At 36.1% G+C, this 27,858-nt stretch overlaps 1 protein-coding gene across 5 annotated transcripts; it reads right to left on the reverse strand.

Annotated features, from left to right (window-relative positions):
* Positions 1–27,701, reverse strand: LOC117922910 (serine/threonine-protein kinase 38-like). Of its 5 annotated transcripts, XM_034841126.1 has the most exons (15): positions 27,616–27,701; positions 26,355–26,624; positions 24,512–24,686; positions 21,417–21,500; positions 20,541–20,782; positions 19,820–20,057; positions 8,064–8,143; positions 7,904–7,988; positions 6,079–6,210; positions 5,874–5,987; positions 2,944–2,991; positions 922–1,006; positions 639–695; positions 389–539; positions 1–220 (listed from the first exon to the last, which is right to left on the reverse strand). In XM_034841126.1, the coding sequence occupies exons 2-14, from the start codon at positions 26,564–26,566 to the stop codon at positions 397–399; spliced, it is 1,695 nt and encodes a 564-aa protein (XP_034697017.1). In that variant the 5' UTR covers positions 26,567–26,624; positions 27,616–27,701; the 3' UTR covers positions 1–220; positions 389–396. The 5 variants fall into 5 exon arrangements, with proteins under 5 accessions (XP_034697017.1, XP_034697016.1, XP_034697020.1 ...); XM_034841125.1 differs by having other exon boundaries at positions 1–539; XM_034841128.1 differs by lacking the exons at positions 1–220; positions 389–539 and having other exon boundaries at positions 639–729.
* Positions 27,702–27,858: the final 157 nt, after the last annotated feature.

The raw sequence follows: 27,858 nt of genomic DNA on the forward strand, positions 1-27,858 counted from the left end.
TTGGAGCAACCAATATTGCAACAAGATGCATGTTTTATCTTATATTTTATGAGGACCAACTACACAATCACTTTAAATGAGATGTTATCAACCACAAGTGTGTTACATCAACTGCATAACAAGAAAACAAACAATAAATTACATGTAGAAAACTAAGCTGCAATACTTCTTCACTTACCTTCTAAAATCAAGGTGATTATACGGGGGATCATCATTTGTGCTATTGACACAACAACAAAGAAGAGACTATGAGACAGTGAGTTCTTATATTGCAGAACATAAAGAATATAGAAACCCAAAAACCCATTTTACTGCCTGGCTTTACATTTGAAAAAATTGCTTTCCTATTGTTTGCTTTGACTATGGACAATTTACTTGTGAAGCCCACCTTGTCTTTCATCTTTGCATAGGTCTTTGTGGGTATTTCGGCGGTCTGTTAGATTGAGGTGATTGCTCAGGGCTTTCAGAGACCTCCACTTGAGTAGGCAAAAGGTTAATAAAGCTTCCCTGAACAGGCTGATCAGGAGGATCAGGGGTATCTATGGAAATAGGTAGAAACAAGTAGAGGTGTCAGTGAATGAGAATTCATATGCTGAAAATAAATCGAAAGAAAATGAAAACAACAATCAGAAAAATACCAAACAGTGTCTTGATAGATGGCCTCCTCGGTTTATTCGTCTTTTTCTTTAACTCAGCTGCACTCATACATATTCAACAGTCGGTAAATCTCTAAGAAAAAATTTCAAACATCTGGTGCATATAAGGGTAGAGATAATCCCAGAGTCACAAATGTGCATGACATGGCCATGTAAAAGGGAAACTTCGTAATAAAATATAGAATTATGGGTCTATCATAGAAAAGTTTGGGTTTTTGAATCATAACAAGCTACTGATTACAAATTTTTATAGGTCAATACTAACCAATGCCAGGCACATGATGCTCGTTGACAATTTCAAAATTCTTGTATGTATAACCAACGAAATTTACATCCTTGGATGGAAGCATCTGCAATGAAATAAGGAATCAAAGAATTCTCAAATTCTAGATACAGACTACTAGAAATAAAAGATGAGCTAAGTAGCAAAAACTCACCAAAAGGCTGTATGTCAAGAAAATTTTCAAAACACAAACACAAGGAAACAAACACTCATGGGATGAAAAGATGGTGCAATTTTAAACACAGGAAAGACAAGGGCAAACATGCCTAGACAAGGCAAGACACCTATTACTAATCAAAATCGATTAGAACAAGGATGAAACAAAGATCAAATTTAAAAAATCTGGGCTTTTATTGACAGTTATACCAACAACAAATCAAATTTAAAATACTCAACTTTGGAAATATGTTTCATTTCAGAAAAGACTATAGAGAGGGAACTCAAAAATTCAACATAACCATTTGCATATTTGTAAAACTATATAATCATGCTCTTTGAAATCTTCTATTTTAGCAAAACTCAAATTTCTGTCAATCCATCTTACTTGTCCATGCAACATTGCACTTAGAGATACAAAAAAATAGGAACCCAATATATATAAACATATATATATATTAAACAGCGAAGTCATGGCTAAATGTTCACAATTTACATATCCTAAAAAAAAAAAAGGATTTATAAATTTTATAAATCTTAACAGGAAAGCTTGGAACCAGCGTTGAACTTCTCAGATTTTATATAAGTCCAGCCATCCTGTTAAAATATTTGCATGTTTTAAACAATTTCATTGTTCCAATATCTTGACTCTTGAAAAAGAAACTTAGTGTAGCTTTAAGCTATAAAAAATGTCGATGCCTAATTTGAATCAAATAAGCACAAAGTTAATTACCAGGAAATAAAAAAGATCGCCATGATGTACAAAGACCACTGATCAACAACGATGGACGATATCCAATACATATATCAGATATAAAATTAAATGGATCCTGTACTTTGCATACTTCCCACATTTATACAAAACTAAACAGGCATCTATTATGCCACACCTACTGCTTGTTACTAAACCTTCAATGCATCTATAAAATCATACAAATGGACTGTTGAACTTTGAAGACAATGAGTGAACTATCAATTGACCCTGCCACAATCATGCAGTATTTTCTAAAACAGCCATAAGTAAAAGTGTATCAAGATACGATCCCCATAAAATTATGATTAGAGGAACACACCATATGTCGAGTAGTAAAACAGCATTCTAGGTTTTTCATGTGGAAAACTCTTACCTTATGAGAAATCAGAATTTTTTGGCCTTTTTCCTTCACCTCTTCTATAAAAAAGCCAGTGATTTCACATCATAGTTTATGATCTTTCAATTTATATATTTTTTTAATAGATAATTAATTTCTGAATATTCAGGACTTAAATTCCTAATGTATCAGGACTTTCTTATCTTCTATCCTCTTCCATAATACACTACGTTTCCACAACCCACCAGGATTTTATCTCCATGATGTCTTGTGGTTCAAGTCATCCCTTATTGAGCCTGCCACAAAACATAGTAGTAATTCCCTGTCCATAGAAAGGGATATACACAAGCAAATCCCAAAACCCTGAAATTAAAACCAACAAAGATTTCTGAGCTTCCATTCACTCAACACTCTTACAGTCATGTACCCTTTTTGTACAAACTTACTGTTTAGCATACAGAATTTTGTATCTGTTCTCTTCTCCCTCTTTTTTATTTTGTTTGCACTTTCAATTTCCTTTTACAGGATTTTATTTTTCCTTTCCCATCTTGTTTGATAATGGCTTAATATTTTTGTCCTACAAAGATAAGTACACACATTCCATGTGACATCCTTTATTTTTGAACAAAAACAAAGTGTTCATTTCAACATATTGCAATTAAATGGCAATGTCTAAAATCCCCAGCCACCAATGATGAGAAACAAGATTGAAACCAATTCATAAATGCAAAAGATTAATACAAGGTCTGAAACTTACCTTCTTCCAGGGACCTGACCTTGATGACGATTGAGCTGTAGTCCCCAACTGTGCACACAGTAGCAAAAGGTATATCATCATAATTCATAAATGCAAAAATGATAACAACAAAAGATGTCAAAGAGAATTGAAACATGCATTCTGCCAATACCCAAGTGTTGAAGAAGTTAGGAAAGTAAAATATATACAGACAAGGCATATCTTTATGTATAAACTTCAAGTGAGAGCATCTTTTCACAGCCTTTTGAACTAGATGCATACTATCTAACCCCATAAACTACAGGGAAAATGCCAGCTAACTCTTCGCAACAATCAGACTTTTTATAAAATACAAAGGAATTCAACCAGACATTAGAAAAGGTGGGGGAGTAATACCAAGAAGATAAATCATTTAATTTCTGTGGTCAGATAACCTTCAGTATGATAGTTCAAGAAATCATATCACAAAAAATAGACTGCATGCACACATAGAGATATGCACTTTTGGTGGACCTGTGGAATATATACTTTAAAGCTCAGAGGCAAGAAAGAGCCATTGATGAAATCAACTTATCAACAATGAACCCATACCCAACATCCTTAACTTTTGTTGAATGAAAATATAACTGTTCAGAAGTAGAATCAGTTTTGGACAGCTCCAAGAAGAATTATACATCTCATTTAATACACATTCAAGCCGCAACTTTGGACATCAAAATAGATACAGACTTTATGAATTACTTTTGATACAAACACTGATAAAGAAAAATAAGTAAAAATGAAAGACTGCAAAAGAATAGTAAAACTAACTGCACAACTGAAAGAGGTAACAAAACAATGTATAGACAAAAAATCTCTACAAAACTCAGTGTGGTAGAAAACAAAAACAAAAAAAAAGAAAAAAAAAAAAACAAAGACAAAACATGCAAATGTATAAATAAAATTAAAAAAACAGACAATAAAATAAAATAACCCTACAAAGGAAACCGGGTATTCTCCTTGTTTTGCTGAAACATCTGGAGCATGATTAGCTAAGCATGGATCCAAGAAAAAGAGCATCTTTAGTCTATAGAAGCATTAATAATTTGGAGGAGTCATATCTTCATGGACCTCTTTCCCTTTTAGACACTCAAAAGATAACAATATCAGAATCCCCCTTGAACAAGAGGTTAGAAAACCCAGAGCCTTAGCTGGATCAAAAGCTCTCGAGCACATTTAGGTAATTTCATTAAAGGATCTTATGGCTTAAAAAAGTGCTCAAAACCAAGGGAATGTTACTTCACATTTAAGCCCTTTTTTAAGCTGAATGAGGTTTCTATCATCTCATATTGAATGAAACTTTCACAATACTAGTATTGCCATTTTTATTTTTATTTTTTTGATCAGAAACAAAAAAATGTATTAATAGAAAAACAAAAGAAGGATGAGAGGTCCTCCTCATGAAAAACAAACCTGATCAAAAGTAACTAAGCAAACCTCCACAAAACAAAGAAGGTTATACAAAAAGAACAAAAAGGCCTATACAAGTAAACCAACAGCAGCCCCTATAACCCAACCTTAACGTCTACAAATCGAGAGCCAACTAAGCTGAATTACACTCAAAGGGTAGGGTTTAAAAAAGTCTGTACAGTAAGCCCAAAAAGAAACAAAAAAATAAAGTGAATCCCACAATGTAGCTTCAACTTGAGCTTCTAGGTAAAGTAGTATATATGTAAATATAAAGTGCTATACCATTGTGAGGCCAAAAAGTGAGAATTTGTCTTAATGGTCAATCCCTCTCTAGCAAGTTCAAAGAAAGCTCTCAACACTATGCCATTATGATTTCTAATCACTCCAACTCTTAGCAGCCCTACATTACCCAATGAACACCCATAATGCAAAGAGGCATTAAACCTCAAGGCTTACAACACCAAGCATTCACAAATCCTAACACCTAGTCTTCTGCTTTTGAACACTGGCTACAACCTGGTCATTTTCTTCATTGATGAAACTGCCAACTTAGAACTTAGTCCAAATAGTGCAGTTGTTTAAAATAATGGATTCCAAATTGTGCAGTTGTTTAAAATAATGCATCACATGAATGCTAGCAACAATCTCAACAAGACCGCAAATTTTCTGATGAATAGCATCATCCAATGAAATTGACTGCAGCATATCTAGTCCAGAAACAAATATTTGGAGGTCCCAAGAGCTGTCTACATGACAATCTATCCTTACATATTTCAATTGACACATGAACAAGTTAAAAAATAATTACTATATTGAACAAGATATACACAAATCAAGCGACGTAAATGTCAACACACAGTCTACTGAACAATGAAGAAGTCAAACAACCACAAACATGACTGGATATCCAAGAATTCAAAATGCGAGTCACTTTCTAAAGAACCAGAAAAAAAATGGTTAACAGCTAGACTTATTGAGTAAATCGTGCAACCTATCTAACACACAATCTTCAACAAAAGGTTGTGAAAATAGGAAACAAGTATATGAACACTTGTTCCATTCATAAACTCAAAGGATTCACTAACTCAAATACTTTATTTTGTGTGCTATGGATGTAAAATTGATGTAAAATCACAAACATACACAACTTTCATAGTTAAATTGGAATAGATAATCAACGCATATGGTGAAGCACACTGTCACTTAAAATATATCAGGGGGAAAAGAATGCACATAGGGAACCATCAGCAAGCATGTTGGAAAGAACAAAGCCACGTTACAACAATGCTTCTGAGTTTTCTCATCTAAACTGCTAACAACATAACCTGTGACATGTCATAGGGTTGAATATTTCTCTAAATTTTAAAAAGAACAAAAACAAATATTCAAACTAACAGACATGGGTTCTGATATTCACCTTTATGTGATTAAAAACATCAAATAGGCACCAGACAATACCTCTTAGATATATTAATAAATTATAGAAAACCCACCATTCTTACCTCTTCAAATTTCTCAAAGTTCTGTGTGTCTAACTCATCATTAACCTCTGGTACAAAAGCAGCTTCCATCTGATATAAGCTTTCCCATTGGATACCTTTAAACCATGGGTGTGCCTGATATAAAAACCAGCCACTAAATTTTAACAAAGATGCATTACCAATATAATGGATCAATAGAAACTTGAGAAAGTTGAAGTATGCTGACTTTGATTTCATGTGCTCCTTTAGTCCCTAGCCTGTGTGCCACATTGCACAGGAGTCTGCTTATGAGATCTTTAGCCTCTGCAGAAAGCTTCGCCTCTTCAGGGAATTTCAAGTGTGTTCTCCAATTTACTATCTGCACAGCATTAGCTGAACAATTGTTTGATCAGGATATACAAACACAATGCCATCATCAATAACTTTATGAACCATACCAAAAGGAAAAATGCATGCTAACACTATATTAAGTACTTAACTATGATCATAACCAATAGCACAGATGGGGTGGTTTCAAGGTTAAAACATATGACTAAAGAAAGCAACACTTGAAATGCACATGCACACAAACACACGTATGAAAGATCTTGGTCTCAAGAACAAGGGTCAGGTATTTAACAGGGAAAAATTAATATGATTAATGCAGAATAGGTTCCCAAAAAGAGAAATTGGTACACCTAGTTTCACATTCTAAGCATGCAGGCTTAACTGGTTCCTAGGTGCTGACTTTGATAGCTTCCTGTTGGAACTTCAGAATTCCTCCACACAGATTCCCCTTCAAAGAGGGACAGGAATACCAAAGCAAGTTTAGCCTCAACTTTGGATGGTAGCAGGTGAACATCACCAACCCTCCACAAGATATGCATCACCCCCTCGTTACCAATTAGCAAAATACATCCTGCTTACATACCTTTTCCCATACTGCCTATTTAGAACCACAAAGTCTTATTAGTCATTGCTACCAACTTTCACATTTTCTTTCAGTGTCAGTAGTAAAAAACTTCTTGATTGCACAAACCCAATCAAGAAATTTTTCAAATTCTAGAATATCAAGCCTGATGGAACCCAAAATAAGATAAGAACATTTCCAACCACAGCTCCTCTTGGGAAATTCAATCGACAAAAGGGCTATCATCAAAAGACTTATGGCTTTATCTATGCTCACTACAAGCATATTAGCATTCAAGCATCACACTTAGAAGGCAAACCATCTATTTGGTGGTGGATGCTTTTTTATTCATTATAAGAGGATGTAACTTTACTTTTTAAAAATGTTTTTATCTGAATCATAATAAATACTTTCAATATTTTCAATGGATTAATCAATTGGTAGGATGCCTATTGAATTTGTGATCTTTCCACTTTTTTATCCTACATTACGAGCTTTTTCAGTTTTCCAATAAGAAAAGCAAACTAGGTTTGATTATGAAGTTTTAGCAGGCCAGGCACATACAAAAATGAAGTACAATCTTGTTGGAGCACCATTTGGTTTGTATCAGATTTTATCCTTTTCATTAATCAGAGTATGCCCTAATCAATTGCTTCATTATCATGAAACTTTAGAGTAAACGTTCCCTCTCATTGGACACTGTTTTTTAGATTCTCTAGATAGATAACTTTTAATCCTGTCAGTATGCAATAGGAGTAAAAGTTTTCTTCCTAAGCTAATTCTTTTTCTATTTACCAATTAACCTATATTCTGGATGGTTTTTATTGCACAATCACCCCTCTGAGAAACATGCATCATGCTCAAGTTGCTCCCACATTTATTTGCAACCTCATCTCAAGTCTGAGTCCAAGGAGCACCCTTGTTATGCAGATTAAAAGATATGGTTATGCTTTTATACAATTTAAAAATTCTTACTAAGCAGTTAATCAATAGATAAAGAAAAAATAATGGTTGATTTTAAACAAAGACACCCCTCACATATTTCATACTATTTTGTTTCAGTCATAGTGATAAACCTCTCGTGTGATATTTTTCCCAGATTTTCAAAAATAAAATAAAATAAAATGATAAAAAATTGGAATAACAAAGTCAACACATATACCTTTCTGCATGTTGACATTGGTTCCTCAGAATAAAAAGGTGGATATCCCACAAGCATCTCATACATAATTGCCCCAAGAGACCACCTGTAAGCAATGTCTAGTTGCAAATTTAAAATGATTACAAGATTTAAAGCATCTAATAAGGTCAAATTAACTAACCAATCACACTCCATTCCATATCCTTTCTTCAGCAGTACTTCTGGGGCAATGTAGTCGGGAGTCCCAACTGTTGAATAAGCCTAGATAGCATATGACAGAACTATAAATACAAAACAGACTCAAAATATATCCAATACCTGAGATTTTTTATTCAAATAAAAGAAGTGTAGTCCAGAGTGGCAAAAAGCATGCACCTAAACCATTTTCTGCTGAATCATAGTCATTACACAGCAATCACCGAAACACAGTCATTGAAACAAGTAAACTCAACTTGAGCTTAAGTTTGTAATATAAAATGTTCACAAAAGATCACATACATACATGCATCAGAGCAAAAGCACGGAATGATCACCAAAATAAACCAAAACTGATTTTGGGAAAAGGTAATAGGGAAAGTAAAACCCAGTGACATTCACCTCTACTATCATCATGTTTATATCAGGTAATAGGGGAAAAAAAAAAAGGTAGGGAAAATTATATGTTGGGGCCTTTTTTGAAAATATTGAATAAATGAAGCTCCCACTTTTCACTTTTACCTATCACGTACCTTATTTTAAAACTAATCTCTCCCACATGCCCTTGAACAATAACTTTGCTTTTATAATAAAAGAATCTTTCTCACCTACTTTACAAACCCATCCACCTTGCTACATGCACTCATTTTCTTTTTCTTTCTTTTTTCTTTTCACCTTCTATAAAAAAATTTCTCCAGTTATCAATTTTTTAAAGAAATATTAATATTGTATTTTTTTTCCACTAAAAATAACTAATAACATTTTTAAAATTTTTAAAATTTTAACAATGAATTCTAATATTTATAAATTCATGGAAATGTTTATTTATTTTAAATAAATCTTAAATATAAGAAATAAATACAAAACAAATTCATAATAATTTTTTAAATAAATAATATATTGATAAATTTTATAAATAATAACATTAATAATAAAAACACAAATTATGTTTTTTTGGTTAAAAATAATAATATTTGAATAGAAATTATAAAATATAAATAATGATATTTTAATAAATCGATAAATTACTTTTTCTTAAAAATAAATAATAATCTTTTAAAACATGATAATAGTTAATAATATTTTATTTCAAATGAATTATAAAACAAATACAATTTACTTATTTCTATATATGTGAATAAACTAAATTTTTTCATCACTCGTATACATTTACTTGCCAATTACTGTCAAGAAATCTAAACAAAATTGCTTAGAATTCTTATAATAATTAACAAAATTTCCGAGTTCCAAATTATTTTCAAAAATTACTAACTAGTGAAGGAATCTAACACATTAAGCCTCATTCAATTCTAGGTCCATTTGTGTAATAAGAAAATTCAAAAAAGTATAGTTATATGCAAAGGAAAATTTGATAGAATTATTTTAGACTAGTTATTTGACTTAATTTTTTAGCTTCAAATTATTTTTCAAAATTAATTCGATAATGAATTCAACGCATCAAGTTTCATATTATTTGGAGTTCTTTTACTTAGTGAGAAAATTTGAAGAAGTTAGCAAACTCATTGAGGGGGCTTGAAGTCTTTGCTCAATAGCCAAAGTAGTACATGTCTACACATAGGGTAGTACATGCATAAACAAATAGTACACACTTCTTTGCCCAACTTCCACTGTATTTCCCATAACCTCCTCAAATTTGTTTACTAAGCAAACGAACTCCAAATCAAATAGGACTTAATGTGTTAAATTCGTTAACAAGTCGATGAATTTTTAAAAATAATTTGGAACTCAAAAATTAGGTGAATTAACACTAGAATTTCCTTGGCCAAAATTGGACCAAAATGACTATCAGTTCATATATATATATATAGGTAAATTTTTTGTCCTCATTGGGACTTGAACCTAGAACCTTCCACAAACCCTTCCCAACCCTTTAACACTTGAGTCAAGCCTCAAGGGCAGGACCAAAATGACTATTGGTTTCTCTTCTACACATAACCATACTTCTTTAACTTTTTCATTAGGCAAACAAACTCCAAATCAAACAAGATTTAATGTATTGAATTTGTTAACAAACCTAAAAAATTTTAGAAATAATTTGGAATTAAAAATTTAAGCCAATAATTCCAAAATTTCCTACAATAAAACTAGTAAAAAATGATTATGCTAGTTTCTCCTCTACACATAACCATAACTTTAGGAATTTTATTTATAGGCAAACATATTCCTAATCAAACGAGACTTGTGCATGGATAATTTAACAAGCCTAATAATTTTTAGAATGATTTAAAACCCAAAAATTATTATTATGAGAATTTTTCAAACCAAACTAGTTTTTTTTTTTTTTTTTGATAAGTAAGCACAGAATATATTGATAAGAGGCCAAAAAGCCACACGTATACAGGGGGTATACAAATTAGCTAAGCCTCACCACCAAAAAACAACAAAAAACCCACCATCCCTTAATTGGAGGCTATCCACTCCAACGAGCCTATAAGAGACATCGACCTCTCTCCACTATACATTCTCGCCCAACACCATAAATTACAGACAAAAGAATTTTTAAGTTTCTGAATATCTATCATCCCTCCCCTAAAAGCAAGCCTATTTCTTTCCTTCCAAAGGGTCCAAAAAATGTACAACGGTATAGACTTCCATATCTTTTTCCTTTTTTTCCCTACAAAAGGGCCCCTCCAGCTTAACAAGACCTCCTTTACAGTTTCTGGAAAGACCCACTGAACACCAACCAAAGCACATATCATATCCCATAGGACTTTTGCCACTATACAATGTATGAGGATGTGATTTACAGTCTCCTCTTCGCAACCACACAAGAAGCACCGATTAGGGAGGTGCCACCCTCTTTTCTGAAGCCTATCAAGCGTAAGCACCTTACCCCAAGTAGCCTCCCAAGCAAAAAACAGAATTTTTGTTGGGACTTTATCCACCCAAATGTTGTTCTTCGGGAAATTATTAGCCACGGTATTTACCACCAAGTTGTATGCTTCTTTTACTTTAAACTGTCCGTTTCTCCCCCCTTTCCAAAAAACAGCATCCTCTTCTAAAGTAGGCTTGAACCCCCTCAAAAAATGGAGCATATTACCTACCATTTCCAGCTCCCAATCATTGAAACCCCTCACAAATCTTAAATCCCAATCACCATGGCCCACATTCTGATCCCACAATTCTTCTACTGTGCCATTCCTATTAGCAGCCATCTCATAAAGGTGAGGAAACCTTTGGGACAGCACTGTACAACCGCACCAAGAGTCATTCCAAAAGCTGATTTTGGAACCATTCCCCATATTAAACGCCATGTTTTCCCAACACCAATCTTTTTCCTTCATAATTTCCTTCCAAACCCCTACTCCAAACGCCCCATTAGCCTTTTTGGTCACCCAACCAAGACCCTCTTGCCCGTATTTCGCCAAAAGCACTTGCTTCCACAGATTTTCCTTTTCACAAGCAAACCTCCAAATCCATTTTCCCAACAAAGCCTTGTTTAGCGGGGTTAGCTTCCTTAGACCAAGCCCCCCCTTTTCCTTCTCCGTACACACAACCTCCCACTTAACAAGGTGCACTTTCCTTTCCAAGTTTCCTCCTCCCCAAAGAAAATCCCTTTGCACTTTTTCAAGCCTTCTCGCAACCGACTTTGGCATACGGAAAAGAGACATTTGATACAATGGTATACTAGCCATTGTGCTCTTAATAAGAATGAGTCTCCCGCCTTTGGAGATATATTGACGCTTCCAATGCGCAAGTCTTCTTCTCATCTTCTCTTCCACCCCATCCCACACGGCAACGCTCTTGTTAGGAGCCCCCAAAGGCAACCCTAGATACACCGAAGGCAAAGAGCCCACCTTGCAGCCCAATTCCGCAGCCATCTCCTCCATCTCTTCCACCTCTCCAACCGGGAATATTTCACTTTTATCCAGATTTATCCTTAATCCTGAGGCGGCTTCAAACCAAAATAGAATCCAACCCAAATAAGTTAGGAACTCCTTCTTGGCTTCACAAAAAACTATAGTATCATCCGCAAAAAGTAGATGGGAAACATGCACAGGCTGCCCTCCTCCTCCTTGGATCCTACATCCCGACAAAAACCCCCCTTCAACAGCCCTCCTAATCAGATTGCTCAACACCTCCATCCCCATCACAAAAAGGTAAGGGGAAAGGGGATCTCCTTGCCTCAACCCCTTAGAACTAGGAAAGAACCCAGCCGACACACCATTCACCAACACCGAAAACTTGGCTGTGGATATGCAACTCCACATCCAACCCATCCACTTTGGACCGAACCCCATCTTTCTCATGACTTTCATCAAAAATTGCCAATTTAAACTGTCGTAGGCTTTCTCTATGTCCAGCTTACAGATAAGACCTCTCTCTCCCCTTTTTTGCCATGCATCAATTACTTCATTTGCAATTAAGGAGGCATCAAGGATCTGCCTCCCCATTACAAAAGCATTCTGATCAGTTGATACCACTCTCCCTATCACTTTTTTGAGTCTATTGGCTAACACCTTGGCCAAGAGTTTGTACAGCCCCCCCAAGAGACTGATTGGCCTAAAATCCGCAAGATCCTCTGCCCCCCCCCCCCCCCTTCTTGGGAATCAGAACCAGAAACGAATTGTTAATGCTCTTGATGAAGGCCCCTTGCTCATAGAACTCTTTGAAAAATTCCAGCACCTCCTCTTTAACCAGGCCCCAGCATCTTGCCAAAAAGCCATAGTAAAGCCGTCCGGTCCCGGGGCTTTGTCCCCATTCATCTCCAACAGGGCACTATGGATTTCCACCTCTGAGAAGGGGTACTCCAAGTTCTCTGCCTCTTGCTGATTTAGATGCTCTAACTGTAGCATTTCAATATCCGCCTTCCAATCTGAGTTTTCCATAAGTAAATGTTGGAAAGCATTAACAACCCCTTCTCTCACATCCTTCTCCTCAGTCATCCATACCCCATTTATCTTAATTCTGTCCATATGATTGAATCTACGATGGGCAGCCACCATGCGATGGAAGTAGCCTGTATTTTTGTCCCCTTCCCTTAGCCATAACTCTCTGGAATGCTGCCTCCAGTGAGTTTCCTCCAATGAGACCCACTTAGCAAAACTGTCCTTTGCTTCCTTTTTTGATATTGTTTCCTCCTCTGATAGTCTTCTCTCACATTCCACCTTGTCCCAATGATCCACTAATTGAAGGGCAGCAGCTTTATTATCCTCCAATCTCCCAAACACTTCCCTATTCCACACTTTAAGCTTTTGCTTCACTGCTTTCATTTTTGTAGCCAGCCTATAACTGGCACTGCCTCTCACCTCCACTCCCAGCCACCAGCTATGGATTAACTCTTGAAACCCTTCAACATTAAGCCACATGTTCTCGAATCTGAACGGAGAAGGCCCTCTTCTCACAGTTCCACCCTCCAGCACCACCGGAAAATGGTCCGAAACAGGCCTAGACAACCTTTTTTGAGTCACACTACTGAATTGATCTAGCCAACTAGAAGAAACCAAGAATCTATCCAACCTGGCCCAATACAGATTATTAGGCCCCCCACTCCACGTATAATCTCCTCCTTGCATCGGGAGATCGATCAGCCCTAGCTCATCTATAACCTGAGCAAATTTCCTCATTGCTGCAGAAATTCTCCCTTGTCTATTCCTCTCATTTTGAGAAAGAATAACGTTAAAGTCCCCCCCTACACACCAGGGTTCTTCCCATAATCCTCTAATTGCCCCTAACTCATCCCACATACAGTCCCTTTCATTTTTGGTAAACGGACCATACACCCCCGTGAACACCCAGACAACTCCATCTTCCACCTTCCTAAAACGACAAGAGATAGAGAATTGTCCCTCCTCCCACTCCAACAGCTCCAGCAGCCTTTTATCCCAACAGACCAGAATGCCTCCTACCGAACCACACGCATCCAATGCCCTCCAATCCAAGAATCTCCCCACTCCTATACTTCTAACCACCCACTCAGTCATCAATTGAATTTTCGTTTCCTGTAAACAGAATAAATCTACTTTCTGACTTTTCACAACGGCTTTAATTAATTTCCTTTTAGAGCTATCATTAGCTCCCCTCACATTCCAACACATAATTTTAAGCTTCATTTACTTCTACAATTTGACACCCTCTGTCCTGTGAAGGACTACTCTGCTTGCTCCCTCCCTCATAATTTATTGAGCATTCCAGCCTTTTCAACTCCCTTTCAAATTTTGTCTTCTCTAAAACACCTCTACTGTATATCTTTTCTCTTCTTTTTCTAATTTTTGCCAGGAAATTCAAGATCTCCTTCTCCAGCCCTTCTGTCGAGAAGCCCAAAAACTGGCTAAATTTGGCCAGATTGCAATCCTCCCATCCATTCTCCCTTTCCTCTCTAGCTTCTTGAGTCACAGCCAACTGTGATCCTCTCTCCCACTCCTTGTCGTTATTATTCACAATGTTGACTTCGATCCAATCCCAGCTCCCACCTCCATTATCAACAGATTTACACCTACTCAGCGGGGTATCATTTTGAATCTCCTCACAAGCAACCCCAGGATGATCGTAAAACTCCCCCTCCGGAGCCCGATCAAAAGGAAGAGAGGAAGAAGAAGAATACCCCGAGGCCCTACCCCCCCTTTGAATCTGAATAGACCCATACCTCGATTCCTCTTCAATTAAAGCCCGATCAGTCATTGAATGATACGGTGCCATTTGCTGCTTCCCTCCGTCTTCCATCTCCCTTACTTTGACAAAATCATCTTCTCTATTTCTTCCCTCACTGTACTCGTCCCGCGCCCATAGAGAAGCTCTCTCTAACTTACCATTTCTGCTCTCAGGCTGGGACGGGCTTAAATAATCCCCCACCAGACCATTATTTCCAGCCATATCTGGGTTTGCATCAGCCCACCAACCTGGCTTAGAATAGGATGGCCCAATCCCAGGCCCATCCTTCTCAATCACCACCCCTTTTAGCTTTAGCCCTTTTAGATGGCTCACTATCATTTTTTCCCCTCCTTGGGCCTTAGGAGATAGCGGACCCTCATCAGGCCCAGCCCCATCAGACGCCACCCCATGCCGATTTGGAAGAGGGCTGGACCCATTGGACTCCTTCCTGCCCACATACGGGCCTGACTGAAGAAGCCCATCCTCCTGACCCAGATCCGCAGGAGACGGGGCTCCAGACCCTGCTCTGGCCCGCTTGCCAGTCCTATCCCCACCCACTCCTCTGACTTGCCCATCAATCGCGTCAGCAGGCAGCAGCAGCGTCTCGGGCCTTGCACTGTCCAACTCACCAACGCGCGGGGTAGCGCGTGCCGCAGCTTCACCCCTGACCTCCTGGCTGTGTTTTCCTTTCATACGGCTGCCCGGCATCACCTTCCTCATCTCCGGCCTCACTTCCCACCAGAGAATAAGGGAATAACACACCTCCACCACTATATCTAATCTGCTCGGCAAGCTTCCATTCCTTCTCTTGACACGGATGCGAGCCCATTCCAGTTCCGCCATCTTCTCCGTCTTGGAATCCATGGCTACGAAACCTCCACACTCGTCCCCCACTTTCCGCAAGATGGACGGAACCCATAATGAAACTGGAAGCCCTAGGATCTTTACCCATACTTCCTTCCTGCTCCCACCTTCATCCTCACATCCACACCTAGGACTCCATCGTTCCAGCCCTAACTGGACACCTCCCACCCGCCTGCTTCCAGAGGATAGAACACGATCGGCTTCCCCCTCAAACTGGAACTCCAAGAGAATCCTGCCCTTTTCCATCCTTGCCAGCCCTAGCTTGCCCTGCAACCCCCAGGACCTCGCCATCACCCATCCTAGTCTCTCCATGTCCATTCCATTCTCTGAGTTAGAATTCCAGCTACCTACAAGGCAATGTTCCAGTTTACGCAGATTCCCCCTGATCTCTTCTTCTCTGACTTCCACTCTTATCACTTCCCCCTCCCTGCCATTCGCCCCCTTTACCATATCTGCAAACGACTGCCCCATACTTGCTTTCAACATGCCCCTTTCCTCCTGCTTGTTCTCCTTTTTGCCATTGCTTCCTACCACCTTCTTTAACATCTCCGCCATGAGGTTCCACCCCCCTCTCTCGCCTCTCCCTTTTGGAATAAAGATATTGAAACTTCTCTTTTCCTGTTCAACCACCCCTAATTTAATGAAAGCCCCTGCTTTGTTCTCATCCCGCACCATGGAATAGGCTCTCCCATTCTCCCTCCAACCTCTTTCCCATTTTCCTTTATCCTCTGCCTTAATACACTGGTTCAGGCTGTCCAGTAGTATTTCTACACTCAACAGCCCCAAACGAACCCATGAAGAAACCCCTCCCTTGCTTTCCTCAATAACGATTTGGGTTTTGCCCTGTTTCTCCTCCACCCCGATCTCAAAAATCTTTGACTCCACCCCAAAACTCCCCTCTTTCCTTCTTCTCCTTCTTCGCTTTCCTTCGCGAAAACCTCCCTCATCGCCCTCGCTCTCTCGCTCGCTCTCTCGCTCCATTCCCGAATCTTTTTTTTTCAAACCAAACTAGTTGGTAATACCCTATCTATGATTGATGAGTAAATCTATATGCGTAATGAAAAAAAGTGGTTTTTTTACATATTTATTAAAATTTGTTATGCTTGTTTTATAATTCATTTTAAACAAAAAATTCTTAATCATCATGAGTTTCTAAAATACTATTATTTATTTTTATAAAAAAAAAATACAATTTATGACCTTATTAAAACCATATTTTATAATCTACTAAAATATGATTAATTCTAACAAAAATTCCATGATTCATGTTATTTTTATTATTATTACCATTTATATTATTCATTTAAAAAATTATGTCTTTATTCTTTACAAATTTGTGTTAAAATATTCATAAATTTTTAAAATGTTATTCATTTTTTACCAAAGAAGAATTAATATTCATCATTAAAAAATTGACAATTAGGGGAAAAAATTATGAAAGGTAGAAAAAAGTGAAATTCAGTGCATTAAGGTGGGTGCATTAAAGTAGAGGGATTCATAAAGTAAATGAGAACTACACTTTTAGAACAAAGAGCAAATTATGGTTAAAGGGCATGTGGAAGGGATTATTTTTAAGTAAGGTACTTGATAGGTAAGGGTGAAAAGGGGGGGGGGGGGGGGGGGGGTTGCATTCATTCATTATTTTTGCAGGTTGTCGAAGCATAATTTTCCCAAAATAAAAAATATCTATCCAAACCTCTCCATTCTCTTTAAGTTGCAAAAAATGAACAAATCAGTCTGCTATCAATGGAATCAGGATGGGGAGAGAATTTTTATTTTGAGGGAAAGGCAAGGCACCAAGGAGAAGTATAATCTAGGATGAAAATACAGATAGGACTATGGAAAGCCATATGAATTGTCTTTTGGGTGGTCTCTTATCATTCTCTGTTAAGAGCCATGAAGCTCTCCTCACAATAGTTCTCTCAAGGATTTACGATTGTTCTTTGAGGGAGCATAATAATTTATGGTGATGAAAGATACTTACTCTTTCAGTGTTGATGTTTATACTTGGATGGGGAGAATGCCATTCACTATATTTATTCCAGGTACAAACAGCAATCAACTGAGTAATGACTGTGTGATACATGTAAAGTCAGATTAGACACTTGTCCTAATGTGACTCCCCTCAGAAAACCAAGGCAAAAGGTGGTCTGCCCAGCAACTAGTTCAATCAACCTTATCTTCCAAAAATTCCTATTTATTTGTTTCTATTTTGAACCCAATCATGGTAACAAGTAGCAAACCAGCACATCATCTGTTTGCTTTCAACATTGAAGAATTTGAGTCATTTATGTTGATTATTCTTGTTTTGGAAGGTTTTTCGTCTCCTCAAAAATTTTCAAGAATCTATTACTATGGCCCCTAGGGATCGGACTTTGAATAATAAAATTTATAGGGGATTTAGTAGGCTTTTAAACATTGAAGGTTTTCTCACATTGATGGGCAAACATTTTGCAAAACCAGCCATGGTTTTCTCTATTTTTAAACCAAGAGGACTCCACTTTCATAACCCTAACCTGTTTTTATCTTCAGTTTAGCCCCCAAACACCCCCAAAACCTTAGGCCAGCTGCTGTAGAAATTTCAGCAACCTCATTTTTATTTTTTATTTTTTCCCTTTTTGTCCTCATTAGGACTTGAACCTGGAACCTCCCACAAACCAACCTCAAGCCTTTACCACTTGAACCAGGTCTCAAGGGCATCTTCAAAGTTCATCCCATTCTGCCATAAATTCCATTAATAAACCCTAAAACCATGATGGTTCCAACCTCATAAGGCTTAAAACCATAAAATTTCCCTACCAAGGCCCACCAATAAAGTCAGCATTATATATATAACCATGATGGTTCCAACCTCACAAGAAACCATAAAATTTCCCTACCATGGCCCACCAATAATGTCACCATACATGCATGCATACATACATACATACATACATACATACATACATACATATATATATATATTCAAAGTCCATTCCAAGAGTAGAATCTGCAGTTTCTGAATAAAATGGGGAGCAACAAATTCCTACATCATGTTCCCAAGAGATGCTACTTCTCAAGATATATATATATTCAAAGTCCATTCCAAGAGTAGAATCTGCAGTTTCTGAATAAAATGGGGAGCAACAAATTCCTACATCATGTTCCCAAGAGATGCTACTTCTCAAGACTAGTATAATCTAACCCAATCTCCTAATTCCATGAACAGAACACGGCCTATATGCATCACTATCTACTCTGGACCAGACAGACATTAACTCGTTAAGGAGCCAAATCACTGATTTAAACTGTTTGATTGAACAATCAGACCATCATATCATAAAAATCCAATATATCATCTTAAAAGGAAATAGGCACTAGAAAGAAAAAAAAAAAATTATATACACACTCCTTGTACATGTTAAGTATTTCAAATATTTGATTATTTGTGGTTATATTTATATTTGTAGTTATATAACGGGAGAAAGTGTGAAGGGCTGCCCACCCACCCCCCCCTTCCCCCTTATGCTTATGGTGGACTATTTGGAATGAAAGAAATAGAAGAGTTTTCAATGACATCGAGCGGTCCAACCAAGCAATTAAATCTATTTTTATGTATACTTTAGTAAATTGGGCTAAGGTGTATATAGAGGATCATGCGTTGTCTTTGATAGATTTTGTAGATTGGCTGTTTGTCAAGTAAGGGGCGGGGTTCTTTTTGTCTCCTTATTTCCTAGCTTTTTTGGGGCTTTGTTTGTATACTTCTAGTGTAATTGTTTCGCCATCTTTTAGGCGGTTTTGATACCTATCAAAAAACAATTATGTGATTGAAAGGCTTTTTATGTTTTTTGCTTAAGTAAACGAGAATACAAAATGGCAACAAACTTCACACAGCCTGATGTAGCTTATTGATTGGAATTCCTAGAGCATCTCGCCGAGGACCCTTTCTCAGCAAAACATGTCAAAATCAGCAAGTTTAACCACGTTTAATACTACTCCAGTCCATTGCATGAGCAAAACTAAGTTCATTTCTATTCAGGTTCTCCTGTTTGGTTATGACAATTATGCTTGAATGAATGCTCAAGGGAAGTGACAGTTAGGTAGGCAGCTTTTTTACCAACATGGCAGGCAATCATCTCCAGGTTGCTTGCTTTTTTATAAGGCATGTCTAACCCATAATCAGAATGCCAAAAATTCCAACATCTTTCAATTTAACATTTCAATGATTTTGTTTGCATCTTTGGTTCAAAGGATGAATAAATTCCAGAAGAGATAAGAGAAACATACCAACATTCTTCTGTTCTTTTGCCAGTGTAATAATTGTTCCTGCTGAGTCCGCCTTGGTGCAGAAGGCACGTTAGAATGTTTGTCACTGTCTAATGTAGGTTTGATATTTTTTCCCACTCCATAGTCATTCTCACTAAGATTGGGAAAACTACTACAGTCCAAGGGTTTGCACAACCCAAAATCTGAAAGTTTCATATGGCCATAACGATCAAGCAATAAATTGTCAGGCTTGATATCCCTGTGAAGGAAAACAAATTCATTTACCAAGGACTTTAAGGTATATGCATGCATGCTAAAGATGTATACAAGTCAAAAATAAGTAAAATAAAATAAAAGAGGTATGCATAAATGGTATGCATGCCCCAGGGTGGAATCAAGCATTAGATTACAACTAGATTTGTTACAGAATAAATGTAAATGGATATCTCATCTCAACTACCTGTAACATGCAAGGCCAGACAAGACATATATTGAATCAATTTGATACCATGAGGAAATCTAAATAAAAAGGTCACTACATTAGAAATATAGGGTTAACTGAAGTGATTATTTTCCAAAGCAGGATAGCAAGGTTAGACTCATTGATAGATGGATAACATCCACAAGGTATGTACCACATGCCAACCATGCTGTAGGAATATCACCATAGTAGTCTAACAGCTCTAACCAATTGGTAACACGTATCTCATAAACAAAGGGGACAAAAAGATGTGAAGTAAACCTGTGGATGTAGTTGTGCTTGTGAATAGACTCAATGGCAAGGACTGTCTGCCCAACATAAAACCTTGCCTCATCCTCAGTCAAGGTATCCTTGCGCATTAGTAACGTCATCATGTCACCCCCCGGAAGATATTCCATAATAAGATATAAAAATTCTTGATCTTGAAAGGAGCAATAAAGCTTGACAATGCAAGCACTGTCAACCTCAGCAAGAAGATTCCGTTCAGCTTTAACATGTTCCACCTTCAAAAAAGAAGAAAAGAAATACAAAAACAGTAGTGATCAGAGCTAATAAGATAAGTGTATGTTTGATTTAGGCTTAAGTAGATGAAACCCAAAGTTCTTTAGCCATATGTTGATGAAATCTCTAATTGTTTTCAGCATGGCTTTTCTGTATGCGTTTCCTTTTTATATCAAATGTCTCCCGATAGACTTGTAATGGTCTTTTCTTTATCAAGTATCTAATAAAAAATTTAAATATTTTTGTTTTCAATACAAAATCTTTTCAACAAAGCCTATGCAATGCAATGGTGGGACTTTTATCTTTTGTACAGCCAGTTCCAAGCACAAAAAAAAGGAAGGGGAAGAGGGGGGGGGGGGGGGGGGGGGGTGGGGGGGGGGAGAGGATTGCATAAGTCCACCGCTAGTATAACCTTTACCACTATGAAGCCTAGATGTTTTCAACAAATGTTAATACATTCACAAACAAAAATGTGTCCCTCGACAGAGCAATATGGCAAAACAGAATTCATGTAGCTGACCAGCAACAGTATGGGTAAAGCTTTGTTGAGTATAATTCAGTAAATCACTTGTTATTTATTTATAGATCATATTTATTTACAAAGGAAAAAAGCAGCACAAATGACCCAGAAGGTACCTGGCCCCTCCGAAGCATCTCTGATTTCTTGAGCTTTTTCATGGCATACACATGGCCAGTAGTTTTTTCTCTGCAAAGTCTCACCTGCATGGTTACAGCAAATACATTCACATTAAAGTCCCTATAACTAAGAGTTTAACAGCTATTGAATACGCCATTTGTATTTCTACTAATAACTACAAATAAGAGAAGTAAAAAGAATTGGATACAGAATAAGGAGAGGGGAAAGCAAAGATTAAGATGGGTGGAACTACTAGGAATAGATTCAACAATCTCTAGACTTAAACTGAATACAAAGATTTTGAATAGATGAAATGGTAAGCCAGGAATCATGTAGCCCACTTGAGAAAGATAAATAGTGGGTTGAATGAGAGTGATATTATATACAGATATAACACAGTTATTTGTACGTATGTATATTCTAAAATTGAATAAGATGACCGAACATGAAACTAGACACAATGATGCCTAATAGATCAACAGTAACAGAGATGTAAAGGGGCAAGGCCAAGACATATAAGAAACTGGACTATGTAGAATTAATCTAACAAAAAGAATGTTCAGGAAATGGTAATATTGATGAGTAAGCATGTTCTAGACTTTGTATTACAGCTAGCATACTTTTCATGATACAAAAAAAAATAAATTCTCTTAATATTGTCAAAGGGGTGGAATGAAGATGCATGTTTAGATCATCCAACCAGCAGATATTGATTTATTGGCTAGAAAGGATTTTCCACATACTATCCTTTTAGGGGACATGTTGACAGCAGGTTTCATGGAATTCTTGTTGTTTAATGTTTAATTATTTCCTGTTATATATACATGGGAAATTAAAGAAACCTTAAAAATTACTGAAACCTTGACAAAATTATAACCACCTCCTCTAAGGTGTCTGACATTTACACTAACAGCCCATTTGGTGTCAAATATCATGAAGCCCTCCCCTCAAGTTTTGATCAAATAAAGCAACCACTCTTCCCTTACCACTTTGTTTACAGAGTCAGCATTTTTGCAAACATCAACCAAAATTCTTTCTAAAAATTCCAGGTTTACCATTTAACTCCAAATGAAACTCATTTCAACTGGCAACCAAACAAGAATAAAAAAAAAGCAACCAAACAAATTACATTAACCCCAAATCATAAATTAACTCTAAATTAACCTTAAACCATAAATTTTCTCCTTCCTCCTCAAAACTCTATACAAACCCTAACCCAGAACCTCAGGATCTGCACATTCTTCTTCCTAAATACATATCTTCCTCATACTTTTATTTTTTAATTATTTTCCAAAATCCACAGTAGCTCATGCACAAACCATAGTCATGTGCATGCCCATGGCACACACAACCAAGGCATAAAGCTATTTCTTTTCAAACAAATAGAAATGAGAATATTAAACATATCCCCCATTATTTTTTATTACAACCCTTGAAATTTCACCCTAATTTTCTCACCCGAACCTTCCTCAAGAAAATTTTTTGCATCGAAGCCCTCATTGTTTGTCTAATTTGTTTTGATTCCTAGCAAAAACCTCAAGCAATGCCTAACCCAATCTTCAATTTCGGGGGAAATTCAAGACACTGTGAACCTATTTGTTGTAGCTTGGGCATGGGAAAGGTTTATTGGGAAAGTTCCAAGCCGTTGTCTTCTTCTCCACCCAATGAAGCATCCTCAAGTACATATATTCAACAAAAACTACTCACAAACTCCTCCAATCCGATTTGAGCGCCCCATTTTATTTGTAACCCCCTAGAATCTGATCAGAAGACTTTCAATTCATGAGAAATTTTAGTAAAAAAGAATTAAATCCACCTCAATCTGTTTGTGATTAGAAATTTTGGATTGTTTCAAGGGATTGTGACATTCAATTCACTCCCTGTTTGGCTTCTAAGAAAATACTTGATCATTCAATGTACTTATATTAAATTGCTAAGAAAAAATCTGAATATGACTACTAGTGGATTTAATTTACCCCCATTTGTATGTTGATAAATTTAATAAATGAAGGCATTTATGATTTTGGTGATTAGGGCTAATAGGATGAAAAAGAATGAGGAAGATGAAGGAATTACTCCATATTTGGTTACTAAGAAATTTAACAAATAAATAATTTTATAATTTTAGGGATTAGGACTAAAATGGGGCTAATTGTGCTCTTTCATTTGTTTGGCAACAGAGATAGGTTGTTGTATTGCAGAAAAAACACTATTTTGCTTTTAAAAAGTAAAGGGGCATTTAGATATTTCGCCCACATGTTTAACATTGTTAACTGACAAACATCAATAGGAGAGGTCAATTATATATCTTACAAGGTGTCAGCGTAATTATCAGAATTGCAGGTAGTATTAGTGTTGATAGTGGGTCAACATAATAGGGATGAAATTTCAAACCAAGGAAACAAAAGCTTTTGCATCAAAGGTAAATGTCATAATCTAATGATGTAAGTAAAGTCTTTTATTTTAGTGAACCTTACCACAAAAAATGAGGAAAACTACACTAGTCCTCATGAAAGAAGAAAAAAAATATATAAAGATCCATGAGAAAGGTAATAGTTCAAAAGAATCAATTAACCTGTTAAGTATATAGTGTAAAGAATAACACAACAAAAACTCCATTACAATCTTGAGAATAGATTAGACAAATGTCAGATCATTTCGGATATCAAGAAAATGTACAAAAGATTGTAGAAAAAATAACTCCTTAAAAATAGTATAAAATTAAAAAATAAAATAAAATCCCCAAAATGCATCACTCCTATAATGATCAAAAGTTCAAGATTACCAATGCTTATCTTATGTTGGTTTGTGTACATTTTTGGTTCACTACCTAATAGCTTAAGCTTTTGGGATAGATTGGTAGCTCAAAATTGAGGTCTCAAGTTCAAGTTCCCTATCCATTTATCTATAATCCCCAATTAATGATTTGTGCACCCAACAAAGAAACAAGCAACAAATTAAGTATTTAAAACAACCAGAACAAAAAGTATACTGCACAACAACCCCAAAATTAGACTAGACAAATCTCATCTCAACTGAGAATGTTAAGAAAAGGTGCATAACATAAAATAGTACAAGGTAAGTAGATAAAAACCTCTCCAAAGGCACCTCTTCCTATAATGGTCAAAAGTTCAAAGTCATCAACACCCATCTTATGTCTTTGGATACGCATATACTCTGTCTCCTTTCTCTCAAAATATTTCAGAAGATTGATTTGCTCTTCCTCAGATACATCAGCATCAGCAAGTTTCCTCTCCAAGACCCAGCGTCTGCATTTAGTCAACAAAAAAAGAAATTCAATAAATTTTTAGCACTCTAAGAGAGAAAGAATGGAAATGCTGGAAACATTCAGTGGAACTGAAATTTTGAAAATAAAGAACTAAATAAATATTCTGATAGTAACAAACTAAAGGCTAAAGACACCTACAGTCAGCCAAACCTGATGGAAAAATTAAGAGATCTCTTAAAATTCAATTAAAAATGAAAAGGAACTTTGTGGTTTTGGACATACTCACAAGAGATTTAACCAGTTATAGAAGGAACCTAGCATTCTTAACTTGAACAAGAATGCTTTTGTATAGATGGACAATTACCAACCATAGGCATGAATTCATAGCAGGCATAAAATCATATATGCATCTACACAAACATAATAAAGATTTAAACTCAATAAATGCAAATTCAATGGTGGAGTTAGAGACAACCAAGGAGTGAAGTTGAGAACATCTATGAAAAATTATTGAGCAATTGCATAATGTGTAAGTCCAACTGCTCAAATCCTCCCAAATAATAAAAAATAGAATAAAAAAACAAAAATAAAATTGAAACCTAAAAATCATTACTAAAACAAGAACATAACATAACTGCAAGACAAAATGTGCAGTGTCAGCCAGACAGCTAGCAGAACAAACTTGGCCTGCCAATGGCCCATAGTTCTGAACAGTGATACCAAATAAGGAAAATGAAATTAGTAGTCCCTTAAGAAAACCCTGAAATGGGTTTATAAAACATAAAATGATGAAACAATAAATCAAAATCCATATTATTCACCAAACCTAATCCCAGCCTATGTCATAAGTCAGTGACTCGCCAGTTTGGTCTCCTACTTGGTCTCCAAACTCTAATGATTATGTATATAGCAGATCCCCCTTTTTGGGGGACTGGAGCCCATTTTAAAGCTTCCTTCACAAGTAACCCTTCCTGTATTCCTAGCAGTACATGCAGTGCTCTTACTCATAATGATAAAGGTTCAAAATGGAATTTAGTAGTCCCTCTAGCCATATAATAGAGGTGCTTCCTGAAGCATAATCCACCTTGCCAGTCAAATGATTTGGAAACCTTTCAGGTATCATTAAGATTCAAAGTTTCAATAAAGACAATTTTTTTATTTTCTTTTTTTACTTTCTCTGCAAAACTAATAATTCTCACATTTACTTTGCTCAACATTCTTTTCTATCTTGCATAAAACTCCCTCCCTCCCTCTCTCTCCCTCTCTCCCTCTGTCTCTCTTTAGCAAGATTCAAAGTTTCGATGATTCAGAGTTTTGATGACAATTTTTTATCCACCTCTTTCATAACAATGTGTAAAGGCAACAACATGGTTTTACCATCTGTGAACTAAGGATTCTCAATTTTGTACTGCTCATTGCTCTTTTTTATCTTGCATACAACTCTCTCACACACACATGTTCACTCTCAAGCCTCTTCAGGTATTAGACAATTTCTGATCTACATTTTGCATTACAACACAAAAGCTTTTTGGAAATATAAAGTGAAAATGGGAGCATTTGATAACTGTACCTACAAAAGGAACAACATGGTCTTTCTTAGGATATTAGCATTGACAGATAAGCACACAATGGTAATCATTTGGCCAAACTTATAAAATAATCAAATGCAGAGAAATGATCCCAAGGATTTAAAATTTCTCTAAATTACCTCTCCTTTCTGTCTTGCAGATTTTTCATTTGTGCTTTGTAATGATTCTCGATATAATGCTTTGCGGCAGCAACCTTCTCTTTTGTGGAATTTGAAGGAGCCTCATCCACTGGAGGCTTATACAAATCCTTCATATTGTCTGTCTCTTTGTTAGAACTCATTTTATCCTTTTTAGGATGAAATTTTTTAAACCAGCTCCTTGCAGAATCCATTATTAAGTGATCAGAATAGTGCAATTCTAATCACAACTCGACAAACTTCACCGCAGTTCTATAAGAGACAAAACCATTATATCTTCATTAGTTCCATATCTATTCATCAGACACCCACAACCATATTAATCATTTGGTATGACATTGTCCAAAATCAAAAAGAAAAAGAACAATCATACTCAAATGACCTAATCAAATTGGAATGAGTAAAATACTCATTTATATTTTGAAACAACACCACCCATTCTGAACTCATAAAGAAAATGTCAGCGCATTGAACAATGAAGCCTTATCTCACATACTCAGTCTGACTGAGTATTTCATAAAACATTAAAATTAATAAAATAAAAATAAATTCAAAAAATAAAAATAAAAACGCCCACAGAGCAAAATTAAATTTTTTAACATGATGTAAGATTTTACTTTCAAATCCGTTTGGTTGCCCAGAAACCAGAGAAAAATAAAAGATGAGAAAAATTCAAACCTCATATATTACATAGTTTAGCTTAAAAAAGTTAACTAAATTTCAATCTATTAAAAATACTTTAGCTTGAATGCTTCATTTTAGTAACAAGTAGAAAGGAAGGAACAAAAGAAAGGTAAAACTTCACATCCATTTTCCTTCTATATTCCGCAGTTTTTCTCGGCAAACAATCACAGAAAAATCCAGAAATTAAAACAAGTTGCAATTCAACACCAAAGCTAGGAATTTGAAAGCAATCCCAAATGAAAAAATAAAAAGACTTACAAATAAAAATAAATATAAATAAAAATAAATAAAAATAAAAAACTCTTAAAAGAAAAATTCCCCAAATTAAACAACAAAAGTTTGAGATAAGAGAATTTTCAACTGAAATTCAACTCCAAAATTGCCACTCTTCTACTAAAACATACCTATTTTCCCAAAAAAAAAAAAAAAGATTGTTGAAATCACAAGAATAAACATAAATTTCAAGAACACTTTCCTCTTTTATGCCAATAATTTCGTTTAAAAAACAAGAGTCGGAAAAATGAGAAGCAGAAAAGAAAAGAAAATGCATAAGAAGTACCTAATTGCAGAGATCGTAGAGAGAGAGACAACTGTAGTTCGTCAATTGCGGTCTACACTCTCAGCAATCATGCCAGCTTCCCCCGACCAAAAAATACAAAAGAATAAATATTTATTATTCATTATCTATGTAAATAAATAGATGTTCTAATTACCAAAGTGCCCCTCCCTTGTTGCACACCAGTGGAAGTTTCGGTGATGTTGACGGGCGCTGCCGGTAGCCCGTAAAGCAAGTGAATGGCGG

The sequence above is a fragment of the Vitis riparia genome, chromosome 10, assembly GCF_004353265.1.
Source record: "Vitis riparia cultivar Riparia Gloire de Montpellier isolate 1030 chromosome 10, EGFV_Vit.rip_1.0, whole genome shotgun sequence".
Classification (NCBI taxonomy): Eukaryota; Viridiplantae; Streptophyta; class Magnoliopsida; order Vitales; family Vitaceae; genus Vitis; species Vitis riparia.

Excerpts from the sequence above, each read along its gene's own strand:
- LOC117922910 (XM_034841126.1), bottom strand. The coding sequence starts at position 26,566 with ATGGATTCTGCAAGGAGCTGGTTTAAAAAATTTCATCCTAAAAAGGAT. Across the intron at positions 20,058-20,540 it reads AAGCACAACTACATCCACAG|GGATATCAAGCCTGACAATT; the intron begins GTTTACTTCACA and ends TTTCCTTCACAG. Across the intron at positions 8,144-19,819 it reads AAAAGAACAGAAGAATGTTG|GCTTATTCAACAGTTGGGAC; the intron begins GTATGTTTCTCT and ends TATGCTATCTAG.